General features: G+C 41.6%; 1 protein-coding gene across 6 annotated transcripts in view; it reads left to right on the top strand.

Annotated features, from left to right (window-relative positions):
• PHF3 (PHD finger protein 3) overlaps positions 1–24,713 on the top strand; it is a 299,402-nt gene that overhangs the window by 244,113 nt on the left and 30,576 nt on the right. For all 6 annotated transcript variants that reach the window (XM_033935349.1, XM_033935350.1, XM_033935348.1 and 3 more), the window contains 3 exons: positions 2,562–2,754; positions 16,065–16,212; positions 24,228–24,317. In XM_033935349.1, the coding sequence (XP_033791240.1) occupies positions 2,562–2,754; positions 16,065–16,212; positions 24,228–24,317 (431 nt within the window). The remainder of the gene's footprint in view (positions 1–2,561; positions 2,755–16,064; positions 16,213–24,227; positions 24,318–24,713) is intronic.

The raw sequence follows: 24,713 nt of genomic DNA, 5'->3' as shown, positions 1-24,713 counted from the left end.
GATACCCATTCATTCTTAAGTATCAGTGCGTTACATAGATTCCAGTGTCGATGACTTTATGCATTGGACATAGCATTCATAGGAGGGGTACCGAAGACATCAGCTTCTATTCTTCAAGTCATCATTGCCGTTCATCTTCAGAGTGTCCGCCTATATCCAGAGGATATGGCTCCAATCTTCATCGGAGTCTCGAGCATCATTGACGCCTCATCGTCTGCACTTCAGAAATGTGCCAATGAAGTGTTTGTTTTTTTTTAATCATATAAGACAGTCTAGCTCATGATCTGTACTCATTGCTCTGGAAGTGTCTTTGCATTCCAGTGCTTCTGCTCCAAGGTAAGGGTGGGGGGTGACGACACTTTTAGCTATGGTCATGGTTTAGTTATACAAGCTATGCCGCTGCTGCTATTCCGGTGAGCATGGCATAAAAGTCTCTGATAGCTCTTGTAAATTTTGAGTAGGGAACAGATTGGAGGGCCCCACTTTGCCTGTGAATGGTGGCCTGGCTGTGGAACCCAAGAGTGATGGTGCGGAGTCAGTTGCTTAAATAGCAGTGGGGCCATTTCCAGCAGGAATTATCCAGAGGTATGGGCTTTCTTTCAAATTTTGTCCTCTCCATGTATAAAGCTTACTACCTGTGGCTGGCTGGTTATAAAATTCATCCTTCCCCTCCCCCTGAACCCAAGGTGCTGAGAGAGGAGTCAGGTAATTCAAAACATCTTGACTGGAATCCTGTCTAGAAGGAAGGCTTAGCTGGAGTCCCTATGATTTTGAGTCTTTGGAAGAGGACCACCTACTCAGGAGGGTACAATGGAAGATTTAGGGGGGAAGGATGTCATCCATGGTAAGATCCTTCTCTGATGCACATTTTCCACCATGATGAGCTGCAGGAGCTCATTACCCAGATAGTCTAAGTCAGCTTTGAGGGGACTGGTCAGGATTCTAGGAAACTGGATCTTTTCATGGAGGGTGCCCCTGATCTTGGGAGATGCCAAAGGTGATGCAAAACAGAAGCATCTTCATCTGTTGGATGTTCAAAGAGTGCTGGCAAGAGTACCTTCGCAGGACAGAAGAATTTCACAGTTTTGACTGACTCTTTGCCCTCTTTGGAGGCCAGTGAAAGGGTGAGAGGTTACATCTAAGACATCCATTTCAAGATGGTTGAAGGAGGCTTTTGCTTCAGCATATATCTCCATGTTCACCAGGTTCTGCAGACGCATTCTGCCAAGGGAGTAGGCGGCTTCCTGGACAGAGTGTAGTCTGTTGCCACCTCTGGACATTTGTAGAGTAACTCACTTGCTAAACACTATCATTTGGATGTTCAGGTGCCTGATTTGAATGCCGGGTATTATCTGCATAAGAAAACCTGAATTGTACTAGAACAGCACTAATATAGCTGGGTATTATCTGCAAGCTTGGGCCCCTACTCTCATGAAGTTACTACTTTGGTACTTCCTGCTCACGTAAACTAGTCTGGAGAAAAGGAAAGAGAAATTACATCTTATTTTCTTTCCTTTAGTTTCTCCAGACCAGTTCATAATCCACCCTGAGGTTTGCCACAGTGAGGTTCCTATCCTCTTGCCAGTGTTGATGTAGGTGTAGAAGCAGCAGCAATAAAAAAAATATATTGTCAAGAGAAAGCTTTAACAGTTCTGTTGGTTTATTGTTTGTCGGAGCCCTTTGGGCTCTTTTAGAATAAAAGTATTTGAATTGTTTGGCTATAATTCTCCTCTTAGGGGGTTTTACATCTAGCTTTGTTATTGAAATACTGGCCAGTGAGGGGCTGTACAAGCTAGTGTTTTCTCAATCTCTCATCTGCTCATCTGAACTGGCCTGAAAGAACTAAAGAAAAGAAAATTAGCAGGTAAGATCTAATTTCTGCTCAAATAGCATATTCCCACAATATAGGGGCAACCACAAAGAACATTATAAAATATTTTATAACTTTTCCAGTATGTTCCACAATGCACATTCACAACAGAGCCCCCTGGCTAGATCTCAACTGCAACTCAGACATACCAAGAAAGTTGGGAATTTTTTTCCAGATCAGGTAGCATGTCACCAGTAGTACATGAAAAATTAAAGTGAAGATTTTCAATTTGACTCTTGCTGAAATAGGAAACTAGGGGGAAATAATCCACTTAGGAAGTCTCAAAACTGTATTTGCTGTATTGTTCATCGGGCAACATGAAGTCTTGCAGGAGTCGCATACAGAAAGAACAAGGGCATAAACTACAGTTTGAAAAAGATAAGCCAACAAAAGGCTGCAGACTTATTGCTTTATGTAGTTTAAAATAAACTATACTAACTATATGGGAAATGTTTCACCCAATGCCTTGTGAAGAACCAGTGTGTCACCAATCCTTGATCAATAAAAATGGAACAATACTCCCTACCAATTTCTTATGAACCACATGCTGTTTTTAGAGCATCTGAAAGTACTTCTGCTGTTTTGTATTAGTTGGTTACATAAGTAATGCTATTTAGCACACAAATATTTAAATAAAATGTTTTAGAAATGTGCTAAGGAATTATAAAGAAAAGTGTTTCCTTTGTCAAAGGTCGAATGGCACCTCCTGTAGATGATCTTTCTCCAAAAAAGGTGAAAGTGGCCAGTGCAGTAGCATGGAAACAGTCAGACAATGAAGTAGAGAACCTAGCAGATGCATTATCTTCAACATCCAATATGTTAACATTAGACCTGGTGGAGGATGAGAAACCAGAATCGCCAAAAGCAGCATTTACTTTTGTAAGGTAAAATAATGTGATTTAAGACAAACCTAATATATTTACATATAGGTATAAATCAGAGTGCTTCAGATGTATGGTTTGGTTTTTAAGAATAGATAGAACTTGATCTTCAACCAAGTAATATATATTGCATCATAAAATTAAAGGAAACACCATGAAAATTGCACAGTGGTAGTTGCATTGGTGTACATACTACTATTATTTAGCAGCTGCTGCAACCTATCATTTCCATCACTTTGGTAGAGGCTATTTTCCAAAATATAAAGTATGTTTGCTTGTTTTTCAGCCTACTGTTTCTAAAAAGCAGGACCGCATTTTACAGAAATTGGATGTCCGCAGAGTTCTTCTGCGCTATCACAATGAATTTTTCCTCTCTGACCACCTTTTTTGTGCTGACTCATTCTTCTAAGCAGGGCGCTCCAACTTCCAATGCCACTATTTCCAAATGAATCTGTAGGGACATTTTGTTAGCCTACATTCTCTGCAGTAAACAGTCTCCTGTTTCTGTTAAGGCACATTTTACCAAGAGTATGGACTCCTCATGGGCCAAGGCTAGTGCGATCTCCCCTGAGAAGATTTGTAGTGCAGCTCCTTGGTCCACTTCACACATTTGCCAAATTTTACAAGTTAGATTTGGCAGCAAGACAGGACTCTGCTTTTGGGTCCTCGGTGTTAAGGGTTGGCGCAGTCAGCCCACCTTGGCTTTTTGAGACTCCTTTTGTACGTTCCACTTGTCTAAAATGTCTCACCTAATGCACTGGAAAAGGATTATTGTTTATTACTTATTGTAAGCTTCTATACTACTACTAATGACTGGGGAGTCAATTCAGAATGGTTTACATGAGCTTCTGTAATGGTGTTACAATACAGAGTTAGCGTTTTCTGAGATGGTTTTCAATTCAGACACATTTATATCATAATCATCCTACATATTTGTACACATTTATACCATAGTCAATCATCCTACGTATTCCCGGGGGGTGGGGTTAGGGGCAAAGCTAGGCTTTGAATACCAAAAAACTGCAAATAACTTTTTTCTATCTTATTTGCGGTATTTTGATTAAATTCTTTGTGAATATCGTGAAATTGTGAATAAAACTGTTGGACGTTGTCCATATAGATGTAGCATTCCCATCCTAGTTGAACAGCATGGGTGACATAGTGGATCCCTGCAATACCCCTACATCTGTTTCTTTCCAGTTGTTTGTGTTCCCCTGCCATTCTACCCTCGTTAATCTTTTGAATAGAAAAGACTCTATCCATGCCATGACTTATCCTTTGAGGCTCAGTTCTATGCATCTTGATTTTAGCAGCGTTTATTGGACTAGGTCAAAGGCTGCTGAGAGGTCCAAGAACTCCAGCAGTACGTCATCTCCTTTTGCATGGTGTTTGAGGACCGAATCCTGTAATGCTACTAGCACGGTTTCCATGCTCACTTGTCTTATGAACCTTGATTGGGCCTGGTCTAGCTTTGATAAGTTTTCTAGGAAGTCTGATATTTGTTGGCAGGCTAGTTTATCTATTAGTTTAGACATCCACAGTTGGTTAGCTATCGGTATGTAGTTGGAAGGATCTTCTAGGTCTTTTTCTTTACTCTTCAGGATGGGCCTGATGATCGAGAGTTTCCATTTAAGTGGAACATGTCCGGAATGAAATGATTCATTTTTAAGGTCCGTGAGGTAAGAGAGTCCCGGGCCTTCATGCTCTCTCATCGGGTGTATTGGACATATGTCAATAATTTTTATTCTTTTATACTGCCATAACCAAAAGTTCTAGGTGGTTTACACTAAAAAGAGCTGGACAATCAGCAAAATTACAATAATACAGTAAAAAATACAAATATTTGTCAAGGGATGGCGGGCCCAGTTTCACTCTTCACAAAAGTTTCTTCACCTGGATCTCTGTGATGGTTTTAAACTCTTCCATTGTGTCATTTCCCTTGTCTCTTTATCTATTAATATGTTGTTATTTAGGCCATTGCCTTTCTGTGACTTCATTATTTTCTCTGTGAAGATCTTGCTGAATTATTTACTGGTTAGGGCACATTTGTTTGTGATTTCTTTGTTTTTCCCTAACAAACCATACAGTGCCTGATACAAGGTTTTTGTGGAATTTCCGGCTTCAAAGATCTTTTTTGAGTGGAATTCTTTCTTTTCTTATCTTTTTAACTTGTTGATTTGGCTTAGTACATCTTCCAGATTCACCAATATTTCAGTTCCTCCGCATCATCAGCCTTGAAAACCATTTCTGGTTCAGGTAGATCTCTTACATCTTCTTCCGTAAAGACCGAAGCAAAGAATAAGGCTATGGCCTTATTCTCCCTTATTGCCCCTTTTGCTCCTTGATCAGCCAGTGGTCCCACGGATTCCCTCACAAGCTTTCTGCTTCTGATATACCTAAAAAAATTGATATGAGTTTTTGCCTCTTTGGCAAGTTTCTCCTCATATTCTTTCTTAGCTTTTTTTTATCAATGCGTTGCATCTAACTTGCCAGTGCTTGTGTCTCTTGTTATTTTCTTCATTCGAATCCCTTTTCCATTCTTTAAATCAGGATTTTGTAGACTTCAATCATAACTCTCCTCAGCCATCTCTTTTCCAAGATGAAGAGCCCTAACTGTTTTAGTCTTTCCTCATATGAGAGGAGTTCCATCCCCTTTATCATCTTGGTCGCTCTTCTTTGAACCTTTTCTTGAGATAAGGAGACCAGAATTGAAAGCAATACTCCAGATGAGGTTGCACCATGGAGCGATACAGGGGCATTATAACATTCTTAGTCTTGTTAACCATCCCTTTTTTAATAATTCCTAGCATCCTGATGATTAAAGGGCAGTAAGGACTCCTTGGCAGTAGCATAATCAAAAATCCATTTTGTTGGGGTGGGGTGGGGGTCTGAGGTGGATTGAGAGGGTTGTGTATTCTAAGGACGTGGCTCTCTGGCTTAAATAAACAGGGGAGTGGTAGGCTTACTAGGATAGACGGTGAAAAAGATATTTGGTTGATATATGCAAGCATGAAACAACAAATAGTCGCTTACTTTCTTACTATTGTTTATGAGTTTTATTAGATAGGGAAAGACATGATAGATCAGTGTTCTTCAACCTTTTTACACCCGTGGACCGGCAGAAATAAAAGAATTATTTTGTGGACTGGCAAACTACTAGGACTAAAATTTAAAAACCCCGTTTACGCCCCATCTCCGCGAGCTCGGTCCCCGCAAACCATCTGATTCCATCTGCACAAGCCGCAATTATGATTTTATATTGAACATATTTTATTAAAGTATAAAAAGAAACAATATTCTGAACAATTGTGATTTTATAAATACAAATATACAGAGCACGGACCAACAAAACCCCTGTCTCCCCTCCCCTTCACATATATCCCCTCTACTATCAAGAAAACTGAACAAGCCAAGTTATTATAGAATGCTACATAGAAATATCATGCTAACAGAATACTGCAGTCCCCAGTTATGTCTCTAGCAGGATATATAATTCAAATCTGATATATTCGAATGACAAAATAGAAATAAAATTATTTTTTTCTACCTTTTGTTGTCTCTGGTTTCTGCTTTCATCTTCTTTTCACTCTTTTCCTTCCAGCATCTGCCCGTTCCATCCAATGTCTGCCCTCTCCCCCTTCCATATGTATCTGACTTCTTTCTATGCCCCTCTTCCTTGTCCATCTTCCTCTCTCCTTTTTGCATCATTCATTCCAGCTTCACTGCCTTCTTCATTTTTATCTCTCCTACACCAGATCTAGCATCTTTATCCCTCTCTCATTTCTCTGCTGACCCCCTTTCCAGCATCAATGTCTCTCTACTTTCTCATTCCTCTCTCTCCCCTTTCTCTCATCTGATCCCTCCATTCCACCCTGACCCCCTTCCCCTCCTGTAATCTCCCTGCCAGCTGTTTCCTTCCTTTTTTCTTTCTCCCTACCCTCCTTCCTTTTTTTCCTTCTCCCTTCCCTCCTCCCTCTATCCAACATTAACTCTCTTCCCATCCCTTTCCCTCCTCCCTCCCAGCAGCATCTCTCCTTCTTCTCCCTTCCCTCCTCCCTCTATCCAACAGTAACTCTCTTCCCATCTCTTTCACTCCTCCCCTCCCAGCAGCATCTCTCCTTCTTCTCCCTTCCCTCCTCCCTCTATCCAACATTAACTCTCTTCCCATACCTTTCCCTCCTCCCCTCCCAGCAGCATCTCTCCTTCTAACTCCCTTCAAGTCCAGTAACAGCTCTCCCTTTTCCAGACCTTCCCAGCCTCCTACAGTGGCTTCCTCCCCTTCCAGCAGCTCTCGGTACTTGCCTGCAGGAAGTTGCCGGTAAATCACTTCCCTGGCAAATTGGAGAGCTGGTGGGAGGGGAGACAGCCAAGGCTCTCCAGGATCTTGTTCGCACACGCTGACCATCTCCCTCCATCTGCACCTGAATCTGCAGCTCTCTCCGGTCTAATCGCAACTTCCCCGCGGCCCTCTTCAGCAACTCGGCAGGGGTGGCGATCAAGACACGCTGCCGACGTCGGGACCTTAACTCTCTGAGTCCCGCCTATTTTGTTTCAACTTCCTGTTTCCGAACAGGCGAGACTCAGAGAGGGAAGGCCCCGACGTTGGCAGCCTATCTTGATCGCCTGAGGCTGGGAGGAACATTAGTCGGGAGGAACCGCAGTCGGCCGGAAATTTAACAGCCGTCTTGATCTCGCCGGCCCTGCGCGGACCGGCAGAAATTTTCTGCGGACCGCCACCGGTCCGCGGACCGGCGGTTGAAGAACTGTGTGATAGATAAGGACTCACCCAGATTAAAGAACATGTAAGAAAGTTTTGTAAGTGATATAAAACAGTGGATACAAGAAGAACAGAGAACCAGATAAACAAATATCGGAATAAATTGTGGGATATTGGTAAGAATGAATATGTGCTTCTTGCTGAAGTTACAGAGGGAAAAGAGGAAAAGATTAGGAATCAATTTTGGTGTTACAGCCATGTGTGGATTGGGAAAAAAACCCAGACCAAGATTCCCACTCTTTTTAGCTTTTCTTAGAGTTCTTTGTCCAGTTTCAGTGTCTAGGGCAGGGGTGCCCACACTTTTTGGGCTTACAAGCTACTTTTAAAATGACCAAGTCAAAATGATCTACCAACAATAAAATTAAAAAAAAACACAAAGCACACTGTACGCAGAGAAAATGTTAATTATCATTCCGGGGTTTTTTTCCAAAGAGATCAAGGCAGATGGCTTTATGCAATGTCACCTCAGTAACAACTACGGTATATAAAAATAGACAGATATACCCCCTCCCTTTTTACTAAACCACAATAGTGGTTTTTAGCGCAGAGAGCTGCGCTGAATGCTCTGTGCTGCTCTCGATGCTCATAGGCTCCCTGCGCTAAAAACTGCTATTGTGGTTTAGTAAAAGGGGGCCATAGTGCAAAATATAGACAGCAGATATAAATTCTCAAAATGCCCACATATTGATCACTAAATTGAAAATAAAATCATTTTTCCTACCTTTGTTGTCTGGTCATTATTCAAATCATTTTGGTCCCAGACTCTGGTTGTCTCTTGATAACTTGCTTGCCAGGGTCTCCTGTTTTCTTCTTTTTCCGTGCTAACCATCCATCTGCCATCTTTGTCCTCCCCTTCCGTTTCCCTTCCCTCCCCCGGAAGTCTGGCATCTTTCCTTTTTTTTGTTTCATAAGAACATAAGAACATAAGCAGTGCCTCCGCCGGGTCAGACCATAGGTCCATCCTGCCCGGCAGTCCGCTCCCGCGGCGGCCCAAACAGGTCACGACCTGTCTGAATCACCAGAAGGGGCTCCCTTGCCACCTTGGTTTCTCATTGAAGTCCTATCTTCCCATCGTAGTCCTAATCCTCCGGTCTTGCACATGCACGACCTGTTGGTTTCTATACTTATTACCTGTTTAGCTTTCTATACTTGTGTTACATCCCAGCTCCTCCCTCAGTATCCCACGATCCCTTTATCCCTCAGGAATCCGTCCAATCCCTGTTTGAATCCCTGTACCGTACTCTGCCTGATCACTTCCTCCGGTAGCGCATTCCAAGTGTCCACGACCCTTTGGGTGAAAAAAAACTTCCTTGCATTTGTTTTGAATCTATATCCCTTCAGTTTCTCCGAATGCCCCCTCGTACTTGTTGTCCCCTTCAGTCTGAAGAATCTGTCCCTATCCACCCTCTCTATGCCCCTCATGATCTTGAAGGTCTCTATCATATCTCCCCTGAGCCTCCTTTTTTCCAGAGAGAAGAGCCCCAGCCTATCCAACCTCTCGGCGTATGGGCAGTGTTCCAGCCCTTTTACCAGTTTCGTTGCTCTCCTTTGGACTCTCTGAAGTACCGCCATGTCCATCCACAGATCCACATTTTCTCAACTACCCTTTCATCCAGCATCTCTCCCTCCTTCCCCACCACCCCAGGGTCCACCATCCCTCCTATCCAGTATCTCTATCCCCCCTCCACACTATCCCTTGTGTTCATCTTCTTCCCTTTCTGTTTCTTCCCTCTCTAAATTCCATTGTTCACCATCTCTCTCCCTGTCTCTGTTTTTAGACCCATTATTTCTTCCCCCAAAAGTCCAGCATATGCACATCTCTTTGAACCCCTCTTCCTTCTCTCCCTCCGTATACTTCTACACCAGGGCCCTCCTCCCCCAAAGGCCTGTCCCCCCATCTGAAGGTCTGCACCCCACCCCTGAAGGCCTGCCTGTCCTCCCCAAAGCCCTGCACCACCACCCCTGAAGGCCTGTCCCCCCCCGAAGGACTACCCCCCCCGGAAGGCCTGTGTGTTCCTTCCTGACCTCCCACACATCCATTTACCTAATTCCAACAGGGAGTAGCCTGCAGAGAGGATCGCTGGTGCTTTAGCGATCCTTGCAGGTTGCCATAGGCCTCAGGAGCTGTCTTCCCTCTGCCATGGTCCCGCCCCTCCTCTGAGTCAGAGGCAGGATCGCGGCAGAGGGAAGACAGCTCCTGAAGCCTATGGCAACCTGCAAGAATCGCTAAAGTACTGGCGATCCTTTCTGCAGGCTGTTCCCTGCTGGAATTAGGTAAAGAGATGCGCGGGAGGCCGGGAGAAAGCCGGACACCACAGCACTTCCCTACTGTCCCTCCCACTTCACCCTCTAAAGCAGGAACGGCAGTGGCCAGCCAGCAAGAGGCAGCACTGCTGATCCTGCTTGAGGGGGGAGGGTTAGTCACTGAATCAGAAGGCCAATTTATTTTTTTGGTTTTAAATTGTATCGATTCACCCGAAGTGAATCGATTTGAATCGGGCAGCACTATTCCCAACCTCGGCTCTTACCACAACAGGCAGTGCACTGCTTCTGTCTCCTGTACTAGGGCGCTAAGCTCATCCCCTGCTGACCTTCTAACCCCGCCCTGCCAGCACTCTGATTGTCCGGCGTTCTTCAAGAGGCAGATTAATTACATGCCAGTCAGGAGGGGAAAAAAAAGAGAAGGGAATTATGATTGTCCGGCGTTCTCCACGAGGCGGATTAATTACATGCCGCTCAGGAAGGGAAATAAAGAAAAGGGAAACCGTATGGCTCTGTGGTCGACTCAGGTTGCCTGAGCGATCGACGTATTGGGCACCCCTGGTCTAGGGGATATATTCAGGGGACTTGCTGGCAGACTTGAGTTGGCCTCTAACCTTGTTGCTATAGAGATGTACCTTTCTCCTTACTCTGGGCTACTTGGGTCACATTCCAATGAGAGGCCCCTTCTTTGAAGAAAAAATCACATACACAGTAGTCCTCAGTACTCTTGACCAGCACCACTGCTTGGCACCCTATCTTATATTTTATTGATACAATATGGGGCTCATCGACACATCGGACAAGAGTATCAAACAAGGATACTGAGCCGGGAACATGTAAAAGAGGGCTCGAGACTGAGTGAGAATTTTTGGAGAAAGGACCCAAAGATGCAATACAGGGGCCCAAGGAACAAACGAAACTAAAGAGCAGGAAGAAGAGAGAACAGCAGGAGCCAGAGGGACATCAAAAAATGGGGAAGCAGGCTGAGGACGAAATAAGACACATCACAGGAGGAAGAGGAGGACGAAACAGACATACCACAGGAGGAGGATGAACGAAACGAGGCTCGGGGACTGGCAGCCCATGAGGGGGTCGGCAGGAGCACCAAACTACGAGGAAAACCAACAGGGAAGGTAAACAACCGGGACTTAAATTGCCTATACACTAATGCAAGGAGCCTAAGCCCCAAAATGGGAGAGCTAGAAGTCATAGCCAGTAAGGAGGACCTAGACATAATTGGAGTCACAGAAACATGGTGGTCCGAGGACAACAATTGGGATGTGGTCATACCAGGGTACAAGCTCTATAGGAGAGACAGGACATACAAGAAGGGTGGAGGAATAGCGCTATATATAAAGGACTCCATTCCTTCAACCAGGATGGAAACAACAGTAAGGGCTGATGGCTTGGAATCACTATGGGTTAAGCTACCAGGAGAAAATGGAGCAGACATAAAATTGGGACTGTACTATCGCCCGCCAAGATAATCAGAAGCAAATGACCAGGACCTGGAGGCTGAATTGGGGCAGATATGCAAAAGTGGAAGTGTGGTGGTGATGGGGGATTTCAACTACCCTGGAATAGACACTCAAACTGCACGAGGGAAACAAAATTCCTGGAGGTTATGAGGGACTGTTTCATGGAACAACTGGTCACGGAACCAACACGAGGAGATGCCACTCTCGACCTAATCCTCAACGGGCTAGGGGGACCCGAATAGGAGGTGGTAGTACTAGCGCCACTAGGAAACAGTGATCACAACATGATCCAGTGCAAGCTAGCAATAGGAACATCAAAGGTGAAAAGAACCACAACGACAGCACTCAATTTCAGAAAAGAGAATTACGAGGCCATGAGGAAAATGGTGGGAAAGAAACTCAGCAGCAGCTCAGGGAAGATGGAGACCGTAGAAAAAGCCTGGTCCCTACTCAAGGACACGGTGCACAAAGCACAGAACCTGTACGTCCCCAGGTTTAGGAAAGGGTGCAAAAAGAATTGAACAAAAAACCCGGTGTGGATAACAAATGCAGTGAAAAAGGCGATAAGGGACAAGAAAACATTGTTCAGAAAATGGAAAAAGGACCAAACCAAGGACAACCAGAAGGAGCACAAAAGACACCAAAAGGAATGTCACCACGTGGTTAGGAAAGCAAAAAGAGAATATGAAGAGAGACTAGCGGGGAAAGCAAGAAACTTCAAACCATTCTTCAGGTACGTGAAGGGGAGGCAACCGGCCAGGGAGGAAGTGGGACCATTGGATGATGGAGACAAGAAGGGAGTGGTAAAGGACGAAAAAGAGATAGCTGACAGGTTAAACAAGTTCTTCTCGTCAGTCTTCACGAGAGAGAACACATCCAATATTCCAGAACCCGAGGTGATCATAAGTGGGGATCAGGATGAAAAGCTGGTCCAACTAGAGGTAAGCCAAGAGGATATCCTCCGACAGATAGACAGACTGAAGAGCGACAAATCACCAGGTCTGGATGGCATCCACCCAAGGGTACTAAAAGAACTGAGAAACGAAATAGCGGAAACACTTCGCCAAATATGTAACCTATCCTTAAAAACTGGGGAGATCCTGGAGGACTGGAAAATAGCAAATGTCATGCCCATCTTTAAGAAGGGATCAAGGGGTGACCTGGGAAACTACAGTCTGGTGAGCTTGACCTCGGTTCCGGGAAAGATGATGGAAGCACTGGTTAAGGACAGCATCTGCGAACACATAGAAAACAATGGACAGCTGAAGGCGAGCCAGCACGGCTTCTGCAAGGGAAGGTCGTGCCTCACGAACTTACTGTACTTCTTTGAGGGAATAAACAGCCAGATGGATAAAGGGGAATCCATAGACATCATTTACCTTGACTTCCAAAAAGCCTTCGACAAGGTACCCCACGAACGGCTGCTTAAGAAGCTATGGAACCACGGGGTGCAAGGGAATGTCCACCGATGGATCAAACACTGGCTGGCAGGCAGGAAACAGAGGGTTGGAGTAAAGGGCCTTTACTCAGACTGGCAATGGGTCACGAGCGGAGTTCCACAGGGGTCGGTGCTGGGACTGCTCCTGTTCAATATGTTTATTAATGACCTGGAGGCGGGAACAAAATGTGAGGTTATTAAATTTGCGGATGACATCAAACTCTGCAGCAAGGTTAGAACCGTGGAAGACTGCGAAGACCTGCAAAGGGACCTAACGAGGCTGGAAGAATGGGCAAAAAAGTGGCAAATGAGCTTTAACATAGAGAAATGCAAGGTCATGCATGTAGGGAGAAAGAACCCGATGTTCAGCTACAAAATGGGGGGATCATTGCTAGGGGTAAGCAACCTTGAAAGAGACCTGGGGTGATGGTTTACACAACATTGAAAGCATCAGCACAGTGTGCGACAGCCTCAAAGAAAGCGAACAGAATGTTGGGTATCATTAAAAAGAGTATCACGACCAGGACGAAGGAAGTCATCATGCCGCTATATCATGCAATGGTGTGCCCTCATCTGGAGTACTGTGTCCAGTACTGGTCGCCGTACCTCAAGAAGGACATGGCAGTACTTGAGGGAGTTCAGAGAAGAGCGACTAAACTGATAAAAGGTATGGAAAACTTTTCATACGCTGACAGGTTGGAAATGCTGGGGCTATTCTCCCTGGAAAAGCGGAGACTTAGAGGAGACATGATAGAAACCTTCAAAATCCTGAAGGGCATAGAGAAGGTAGACAGGGACAGATTCTTCAGACTGTGGGGAACCACAAGTATAAGGGGTCACTCGGAGAAATTGAAAGGGGACAGGTTTAGAACAAATGCTAGGAAGTTCTTTTTTACCCAGAGGGTGGTGGACACATGGAACGCGCTTCCGGAGGTTGTGATAGGCCAGAGCACGCTACAGGGGTTCAAGGAAGGTTTAGATAGATTCCTAAAAGATAAGGGGATTGAGGGGTACAGATAGAAGTAGAGGTAGGTTATAGGAATAGTCAGGTCATAGGTCATAGGCCTGATGGGCCGCCACGGGAGCGGACCGCTGGGCGCGATGGACCTCTGGTCTGACCCAGTGGAGGCAACTTTTTATGGATATAAATGTATATAAATATGTATACAGATATTAGAAAACTGTTGAAATATAAGTCAATACTTAAATATTTAAGGACTTTTTGTTGACTAAAACATATCTATCTCAAACTGTATTAAGTGACTTATATAAAAACAAAGTTAGACTTTTTTCCAGAGCTGTTCAGTCCCTCCCCTTCTCAATTTTGAGACAAAGAGCTGTAGGATGTTGTAAGATAAACAATTTGAATTTTGAGGGGTAGTGATCAGAAGGGTAATTGTTTCAGTCTCTTCACATGTATATTCTTTGTAAGTACTGTAAAACCTAGGTTTGCGAGTATAATTCATTTCAGAAGCTTGCTTGTAATTCAAAGCACTCATTTATCAAAGCGTATTTCCCCATAGGAAATAATGGAAACTCAGACGATTCGTTCCACAACCCAAAATTACCTTAATACAAAATACTATACGTACTTGTATTGCAAGACCTCGCTCATTTAGAACAGTCATTACACTTCCGCAGCATCAGAGAGAGAACCATTGGCTCAGTTGTGATGATGTGACGCATGTATAGTGTTTCCCTGCAGATTTGCGGTTTGCAAATTGCAGACTCGCTCATTCGCAGTCTGCTCCAACTGCCTCTTCCTGTAGTAAAGTCAGGCTACTTCAATCAAGAGCTGCGTGTCAAAGCAGCTCCTGATTGGTGTAGCCTGATTTTACTACAGGAAGAGGCTGTCGGAGCAGACCGCAAGTGATTTTCTTCACCTGCTGACGCTCCAGCTGCCCTCTTCTGCCTTTTCACAGGCGAAAAACCGCATTCACAGTTTTTCGAAATTCGCAGGGGTTCCTGGAACGTAACCCCCGTGAATTTTGGGGGAGTACCGTATACTGTATGTTCTCGTATTACAAGACTTTGCTCATTTAGAACAGTCACTATGCTCTTGCAGTGTCAGAGAGAGAAGAACCATCGGCTCAGTTGTGATATGTGTATACTGTATGTACTTGTATTGCAAGACATTGCTTGTATATCAAGTTAAAATTTAATAAAATGTTTTGCTTATCTTGCAAAACTGTATATTTTAGTATTAGAACTGTTTCTTTTGTTTTTTCTTTCTTATTATTGATTTAAATTTTAGTATTAGAATGTAAACTGAGGAATGCCTTTGTGAATGATAGCCACACCTCTCAAGGCATGCACTGTATAAAAATTGCCTTATATGGGAAGGAAAAATATTTTAACCAATTATATGAAGTTAGAAAATATGATGTAATAGCTAGTTATATATGTAGCAGAATCGATACAGCATATTGGATTTTCTCTCTTTAGAAAGATGCAGTTATTCTTCTGTTGAGAGAATTTCCTATTGCACAAATATCATCATATATATGAGCCTGATTAATGTAAGAATATTTGTCATGAAATGACATTTTAAATAAATATTGATTGGAAATATATCAGATTTTGTGCAATTATTAAAAATATTTGAGACACCTGTTTAAACAGGATTGAAAAGATTCCTGTTTAATTCTTTCCCCTAATGCACTCCCCATGCGTTAAACCATATTTTTGCCACACATGCAGCCAGGGCAGTGTTGAAGTCACTGGTGTGCTTCAGCTGCTGATGCCAGTATTTTTGTGCATTCTCAGTTCAGCATCAGTCACTGAACTCAGCATGTGCAAGAGTGCTGGCACTGGCAGCTGATGCACACTGGCCAACTTAAGCCTGCTGAAAGAGCACAGTTGGGGATTTGCAAAGGAGTACCACACCAGGTTGATACTAATATATAGCCTAAATGGAGGAAAAGATCTCAGAAATACCAAGTTGGGAACATGTATTGTTCTCCCACCAATATTTTTTGTGGTAATGGTTCTCTTTCATAGATCCAAACCTTTTGGATCTATAAAAGAGAACCACTGGTTTTAGAATTGATACACATCTTTCACTGTGATTTTTTTTAATTTGTAAAGGAGACCTCTTTGGCTGGTGGGGCTTGGGCATCCCCACTAGGTGTTAAACTGGAGGGTACTTGTGCTCATAGTATGGGGAGGCCCAGGCCTCTGAGACTTCTACAGGCTACCACCTCTGTTCCTTGGTAAGAGCAAGCTTATTTTAAAGATGACTTTTGAAACACACCTGGGGATACTTTTTTCTTTTCTACAAACAATAGAATGTATCCTTAACATAAGAATGCTATTAAAATATAGTTTTATAGCTAATTTTTATTATTCCTTAATTTAGATCAGAGACTACTGCTAATGATGAAGATGAGTCTACATTCCTGACTCGGTTGTCTTACATCTGGAAAGGTTTTATCAACATGCCTTCTGTGGCAAAGTTTGTCATTAAAGCCTATCCTGTTTCTGGCTCTCTCGAATATTTGACTGAGGTATTGCACAAATTTAACTGTATTGTCTTGGAAAGGAAAGAAAAAGGGATGGGATATACCACTTTTCAGTGATTACAATTAAAGAAGTTTATACTATATATTATATACAGATATTCATTTTGTACCTGGGAACTGGAGGGTTAAGAGTCAAAAGCAGTTGCAGTGGGAATCGAATCCAGTTCTCCTAGTACTCAGGTCGTTGCACTAACCATTAGGCTTTTCCAACTGATAATGCATTATTCATTATTCTTCTTTAAGAATATTTGAACAGTATGGGGCTCATAATCGAAAGAGAAAAACGTCCAAAAACCGGCCTAAGTCGGCACTTGGACGATCATAAACGGAAGACATCCAAGTGCCGATAATCAAAACAGGTTTTGGACGTGTTTACAAACGACCTGGGCCTTCCCAGTGCCACTGAACGACCAGAGCTAAATGGGGCATTTCAGGAGGAGTGTCAAGGGCGGGACGTGGGCCGTGCTAGACTTAGTCGTATTGAATGTATAACTGAAAGTTTTAAAGCACAGCCTAAATGGAACTGGGACGTTGTGACTTAGGCCATTTAAAACATGGTCTAAGTCACAAAAACCTATATAAAATGACCAGATAAGCACTGCAAACACATAGTACAGACCCCCAAACACTACCCCAGTGATCACCGACCCCCCCCCCCCATAAAAATCGTAATCACAACTTTGAATATCTGCCTCCAAAACATCAGCACCTGGCAGCCTGTCATAGGAAAGCCTAGTAGAGCTGCACAGAGGCGGCTTAAGTTGTCTTGGGGGTGGGTTAGGAGCCCATGGAGAGGAGGACCCAGGCCCATAAGCCACTGTAATCACTGCATTCATGGTGAAACATGTGCACTCCCCCCAAAAAAACCCAAACCCTTTTGTACTGCCATATAAGTGGCTCCTGAAGCCATAGGGGCTATTGGGGTTGTAGACAGGTACGTATAGTACATTTTGGAGGTGTTTTGGGGGGGCTCACCATGACCTATAAGGGAGCTGTAGTGTGTTGCTTATGGGGCACCCTTTTTGTGAAGTTCATAGCAGTGCCCTGTAAGGTACCACACTATTCAGGTGCCATGTCTGGGTGTCCAGTCCATCACTTTGCTGACCCCTCCCACGTCCAACAGGGCTTATTATAGGCGTTTTTAACTTGGATGACTATTTGGGTGAAAATGTGGTATAAAGATGGACAATTTAGCAGCTTGGACGATCAGACAGCTGGATGTATAGTTAGATGATTAAAAAAAATATATATTTTGGGCATATATTTCAAAAATGTGTCCTAAGTTATGTCTGACTTTGGATGACTTGCGACTTAGGCAAAAACGGACTTAGACGTTTCTTTTGATTATGCCCCTCCACGCTTTTTGGGAAGTATGTAATATTCAAATATGTGAATAGCTTTCTGTACTGCATCTGTTAAATGAAGCACAAATCTTCATTTTTTTTTTTTCATTTACAGGCTGATTTACTAAGGTGTGTTATTATAACATGAAAAAAGCATGTTATTGTATAGGTCCTATTGATCAAAATTGATTCCTGTGGTAAATGAGCATTTTTTGCATTAGAATGTTCTCTCATTTTCATGAATCAGAATTTTAGGGATATAATAGAGGCAAAAACATATCAAAATATATAAATAAATGAACAAGTTTAGGGATAATTACAGAAGACCTTTAATAAATAAAAGGAAAGTTAAAAATCAGCTGAGGTTTATGTTATATTGTAACAGGACAAAGTGGATAAAGTAAAAGGTCCTTAGTGTACTTATCCACAGTCTTATGTTTCTATGAGGTTAATATGTTTAAAAAGGGAGTCTTCTAGCAGTTCAGTGATTGATGGGAAAAAAATAATGGTCTGTCTATTTATTTATTAAAAAAATTATATACTGCATATAACTATGCAGTTTCCATATCACATACATAAGATCTTGTTTCCCTGCGATTACCACATATAACATAGACATGTCTAACAACATCATTAATCATCAATCAATTCAGAAATACAATCAGACTTTAAATCATACGTTGCTGTCCAAAGAGTTCTAAAAGGCAGTTATCAACTGAAATATACCTTAGCATAAGAAGGCATTGGCAAACAATTGAGTTTTCAACATTTTCTTAAAATTCATCCTCCCCATACAATATGAGGCAAGGCATTCCATAAATATCACTGATGCTCCGATCCTAGCATGCATAGTCAACATTCTACCCTCCATTTACATCTCTAAGCTCTCTTCTCGGTTTATAGATCTCAAAGAATTCTTGTAAGATCTTTGGGGAAGCATGATACTATGTCTGATGTATAATTGCAATAATCTTAAACTGTACTCTTTGTTGCATAGGTAACCAGTGTAGTTTCTTCAACACAGGAGTTATATGGATACTCCTTGGAACCCCTGTGATTAATCTTGCAGCGGAGTTGATAAGCATTTGCAAAGCCCTTAACTTCCCTTTCACAACTCCTAAGTATAGTGAATTAAAATAGTCCACCCTACTCAGGATCAACGTCTGAACCACCGTATGGAAATCATATACTGGTAATATTGGCTTTAATCTATAAAGCATTTGAAGTTGCATGTATCCCACCCTGATTATTTTTAATATTTGGTTTTCCATTGTCAAACAACTTATCTAGACACATTCCCAGGACAGTCATCTCCTTTTTTTACTGGTAGTTTTTCCCCATAACAACCACATTTTCCGACTCAAAATTATCTCTTTGGCCTTTCACCACCATTACCTCCATTTTGTTAACATTTAATTTCAAATCATGTTCACTCATCCAACTTCCAATCATTTCCATATACATTTGCAAGCAAAGATCTCTATTAAGGATGTCTTTTATTGGGAAGAAGAACAGAATATGATCGGCATATATTCTGTATTGCACACTAGAGAATGACACGGGGAAAAAATCTGTCCCCGTCACTGCCCCATCCCTGTCCCACCATCCCCTTCATCGCCCCGTCACCTCCATTCCCTTCACCGCACCATCACCGCCATCCCCTTCACCGCCCCGTCACCGTCACTGCCATCCCATTCACCTCCTCGTCCCCGCAGCATCCATACAAGCCTCAGTACTGCAATATTTAGCTTATTCCTTCCTTATAAATCAAAGTTCTGGCTGCTGAACTGGCGAAAGAGATGTTCAGCTGGCAGGGCTTTGTTTATAAATTTTTATCCATAAAATATGAGGGACCTTGTTTCTTCAAAGGTGATAACCATATAACAATTAAAAAAATAATCACCTTATTGCCACATAAATAAACAACCAAATACTTTCATAGTCACACAGTGACTCTAGATTTCTAAGTGAACGCTCAAACCTATAACCAAACTAGTGAAAAGTCACGGAGTCAGTTATAATAGAGACTATCACAGAAAGTTCACTGTCTCTGCCACCTGCTAATAACATACAAGGAAAAGATAGATAACTTATCTGAATGCAGGATGGCACTGCTGTTGCTCTTACACTGCTCCGGGTACATATTTAAAGTACTAACACATTGCAACTGCTATAAGCTGTTAAACCCCCCAACCCGGGTTTCACGATTGGCTTCCTCAGGAGGGGCACTGCAAAGGACAAACAATAACATTCTAACCACCTTCTACTGTGACAACAGGGTCAGGACAAACTAGAAACTCAAGACTAATGAATACATTCACACTAAATGTTTCAAAACCTTTCAAATACTATTAAATAGGCTTACCAGGGACCGGACACTCCTTCACCCGGCTGACAGGCAACTCTAGCGATGTCGAAACACGGAGCAGGCCCAGAATTTGAAGCTCCAGCCAACCAGGTCGACCATGATGTCAGACACTGGGGACGGAGCTTCATTGATGTCACTGAATTTCAACAAACTTTAAATCTGAAACCAATCTATTTCATTATTTAAGCCCACTGGAGCTAAAGTTTGCCAATTGTAGATGAATCGATGTTCCTGCTGAGACACGTTTCCTGTTTTTCCAAGCTTTAATTAAAGCTTTAATTAATTAATTAATTAAAGCTTGGAAAAAAACAGCGACCACTATTTTTTCTCTTCCCATTTCGGCGGGTTACCCACAGCTATTTGCGGCTAGCCGCAGGTAACAACCACCGTGTCATTCTCTATTGCACACCCATCTCTTTAAACTTCTTCCCCAATGAGGCCATATAGATGTTAAACAGCATTGCCGATAAGGCTGACCCTTGTGGGACTCCTTTTTTAACTTCCACTATTCTTGACACCACACTCTTACTTCTCATCCTTAAAACTCTTTCATTTAAATAAGATATGAACCATTTTAACACCCCTCTTGCTAATCCTAATTGTTTCAATTTCACTAATAAAATTTCCAAATTTACAGGGTCGAATGCACCAGAGTCATCCAAAGATACCATAAGATATTTGTTACGTTTATCTATCCCTTCCCTCAAAGTCTCCAACACTGAGATCATTAACAGTTTGACACTGTGTGCATGTTGGAATCCAAATTGGAACTCATCAAAGCAATTTTTTGTAGTATTTAATCATTTAACTGATTCAACACTACTTTCTCAATTACTTTTCCTAAAAATGGAACTACAGAGATAGGATGAAAATTTTTTAATTCATCCTTCTCGAAAATGACAAGATCCAAACCACAACCAACTTAGACATAAACGCAATCAAATATCCCATCCAAACCACCATAAAACTACTTGGCATGACCATAGACAGATGCTGCACTATGCAACCGCAAATAAATAAAACGATTCAGAAATCATTCGCAATCATGAGAAATCTGAGACAAGTCCGAAAATTCTTTGAAAGAACACAATTCCAACTTATAGTACAATCCCTAATACTAGGGATACTGGACTACTGCAACATCCTATTCCTTCCTTGCTCTGCAACTACGATTAGACAACTCCAAACAATCCAAAATACAGCTTTAAGACTCATCTACTCATTAAAAAAACATGACCACATCACTGAAGCCTTCATCAACTCACATTGGCTTCCAATCCAAGAAAGAATCCAATTCAAATTCTACTGCATATTATTCAAAACCCTACATGGAGACAGTCCATCATACTTGAACAATCGCCTCATCCAAGCACCCACTACAAGACAAAGAAAAACGCATGCCCCATTCATACCCCCCCCAATCAAGGAAGTAAAAAGAACAAAACTACACGACGGCCTCCTAGCCACCCAAGCCGCAAGACTGGACAACCAGATCTCCAACCTCCTGATGACCACCCCAGACTATAGGACGTTCAGAAAAGAAATAAAAACCAAACTTTTCAAGAAATTCCTGAAGCAACAATAACACCACGACCGTTTAGTAACTCTAAAACTGACATTTGATCCACCCACTACTGCACTAATAATAACAAAAGAACTTCCACTATGACCACCTATTAACTCTTTGACAAACCACCTCACCCTCAACAACCTGCTAAATGTTTATAAGACCTACAACTTACCTCTCTAGCTAATCATTGTAACTCTGTCTTTTTTAAACTAACCTTTTGTAATCCGCCTTGAACCGCAAGGTAATGGCGGAATAGAAATCCCGAATGTAATGTAATGTAATGTAATGTCCAAACTCTTTTTCTTTAACACAGGAGTTACAGTTGATTCCTTACATGCCTTAGATAATTCTCCTTTAGATAAAGATTTATTAACAAAAGCAAGTCACAAAGGTCCTTGATGTAAGAGGTATCTGACATAAAATACTTGAATTACAAGGATCCAAAATAGCTTGGGTCGGTGAAATATGAGCATTTACTTCACTAATCCCTTCCTTAGTCACAGGATCAAAAGATTGCCACAATTTAATTGATTCATCCTCAGTCTCTATGTTACTCTCTCCCATGAAATTATTGTGCCCAATCTCCCCCATTTCTTCTGTAGATAGCTAGCATATTTATCAGCATCTGGTTGTTCTTCACTATTAAGCTGGTTATTCCCATGTATTAAAAATTTATATGTCCTAAATAACTCCTGAGATTTATTCTGTGCTTTAGTAATTCTTTCTCAAAAATATCTGTTTTGCTCAATATCACACAACATTTTGTAGTCCATAAGTCTTATAATAAATCCATCTTTATCATCTGGATTCCTCATTTTTCTCCATTTTCTCTCAGCTTGCCTAACTTCCCTTCTTACATGAATAACCACATCAGATCTCCATGGACAAGTTGTTAAGTTAGGTTGATCAATAATTCATTCCTGTGGGGCTACAGTATCAAGTACAGATGTCAAGGAAGTATGCCACAAATCCACATCCTCATTTACGGAGTGGTTATCATCGTGATCAAATTTTGTTTCAAAACTATAGCTAACTCTTTTGACTCAAACTTAGGTTTTATCATTTTAAACTTCCGCTCATTTGTCTTAGGTAGATTATTATAAAGATCAAAGGTTAATATATGGTGATCCGACCAGGTGACATCCTTAACCTCTACTGATTCTTCTAACCTTTACACCATATGATTAGATAAAAAAATAAAAGATCTAAAACATTTCCTGCTTTATGAGTACTTTCTGTTACTAGCTGCTCTAACTCCATATCTTCCATCACACAATAGAGCTCATTATCTACTTGACCAGCCAAGATTTTCTCAGGGGATAATGGCACATTAAAATCACCTATCATACTTAATTTTTCCATATCTACTGTTAATCCTAATAAGAACTCTAAAAAAGGAAATCCTTCTGATAAGATAACACTAGGTGGTATAAACTCACACACAAAACTATCCATTCATTTCGTAACACCAAACCTTCTCCTGACTCACACCATTACTCCTACGTCCTTTAATCCAAATTCCTTTTTAGCAAGCACCACAACCCCTCCTCCCCTTTTCTTCTTTCGACATGCCCAGAACCACTCATATCCAGGAGGACAATATTGTCTTATCACAACCACATCAGTCTTCAAAAGCCAAGATTCAGTCACACATAATATCCCCATAGCCCTCCTCAATTTTTAAATCATAAATAATATCTACCTTATTTTTAACTGACCTTTCATTTATATACCCAATCTTACATATACAATTAATCTTACTGTTAATTGGAATCAGTTTTACCTTATTAATATCATTCAAATTCCCTCTTCTACAACCAGATATATTTCTCAAATCATCATAATGTCCCTTAACTGTTATAACCTCAATTAATTGACTATCTGCCATTTATAGATTTAAAAGAAACTTTAAACAACCTAAAAATCACTTATAAAACAAATCACCCAAAGAGCCATTCCAAGGAGCACTCCAAGGAGCAAGAATCACTCCTTAGTTGCACTCCTTTGCCAGAGCGACAAAGCCAGTGCTCGCACCTCCAGCGCTGCCCTCCTGCCTTTAAACTGCCCACCCCTTGTGATGTCACAAAGGGGCGGAGTTTCAGTGGTGATCCAGAGAAGATAGTCAACAACGCTAGAAAGTTAGCTTAAGCAGCCTAAAAATCAGAAAAGCAGTAATAAAATGCAAAGTCACAGCAGCAGGAACATTGGGCTTTGTGTAACAAGCATTAGAGGGATTTTTGCTAACCTATCTTTTCATAATGTTTCTTATTTGTGCTTTATTTTACTTGTTTTCTGTGCGTATATGTTGAATTACAAGAAATAAAATTTGGGGGGAGGAAGGAAGAGGTGTCACTATGATTGTGGTCTAAGGCTATGGGAAACAACTTTTTCTCCCTTTTTTATCTCTTGTAGATGGTGGACCTTTACATTGTTTTTTCAGGGCTTTAAACAGAGTTTTCAGAATATCCATAATATGCAAATCTCTCTGTTGCATATTCATTAGAGTTATACTGAAAAACAGACTGGTTTGTATCTTTTGAGGACCAGAATTTGAGTTATCTGGTATGGATCATGTTCATTGGAAGGAGATATGATTGGCTTTTTTCTGTGTGCTTTTTTTATATTTTTAGTCACATAATAGTCCTCCATCTCCTTCAACACAAATAAAGACAAAAAGAAGTGCTTATTGTATTCATACATACAATCCTATATTTTACAGGACTTACCGGATAGTATCCAAGTGGGAGGCAGGATATCCCCTCAGACTGTTTGGGATTATGTAGAAAAGCTTAAAGCTTCAGGAACTAAGGTAAGCTAGAAACATACTTATTCTATACAAACTAAAAGTTTAATATTCTTTTTTGCAATTATCTAAAACATAATTAACATCATTATTCATCTAATAAGAATTAGGATCCATGAAACATCAAGATGCCATTCTTTATCCTTCCTAGCTGTGAATAAAAAGCAAATCAATTCAATACAATATTTGTTTATTTCTCTAAAGCACCAAACTCATTTCAGATCACAAAAGACCAGTGACAAAGTGCAGAAATCCAACTTATGGTGCAAAGGACATATGAGTCCTGACAATAGGTGATATTCCTTTAGTCATGAGTTGTTTGTAGAAGGATGAAATTTACATTTTTCAGCTCCGCCTCCTTCTCCAATGCTACAGAGCCCCCCCTTCCAGTTTTTTTCTTCT

This window comes from Geotrypetes seraphini, chromosome 3 (genome assembly GCF_902459505.1).
Source record: "Geotrypetes seraphini chromosome 3, aGeoSer1.1, whole genome shotgun sequence".
Taxonomy (NCBI): domain Eukaryota; kingdom Metazoa; phylum Chordata; class Amphibia; order Gymnophiona; family Dermophiidae; genus Geotrypetes; species Geotrypetes seraphini.
This window is presented reverse-complemented; position numbering and strand designations above follow the sequence as displayed.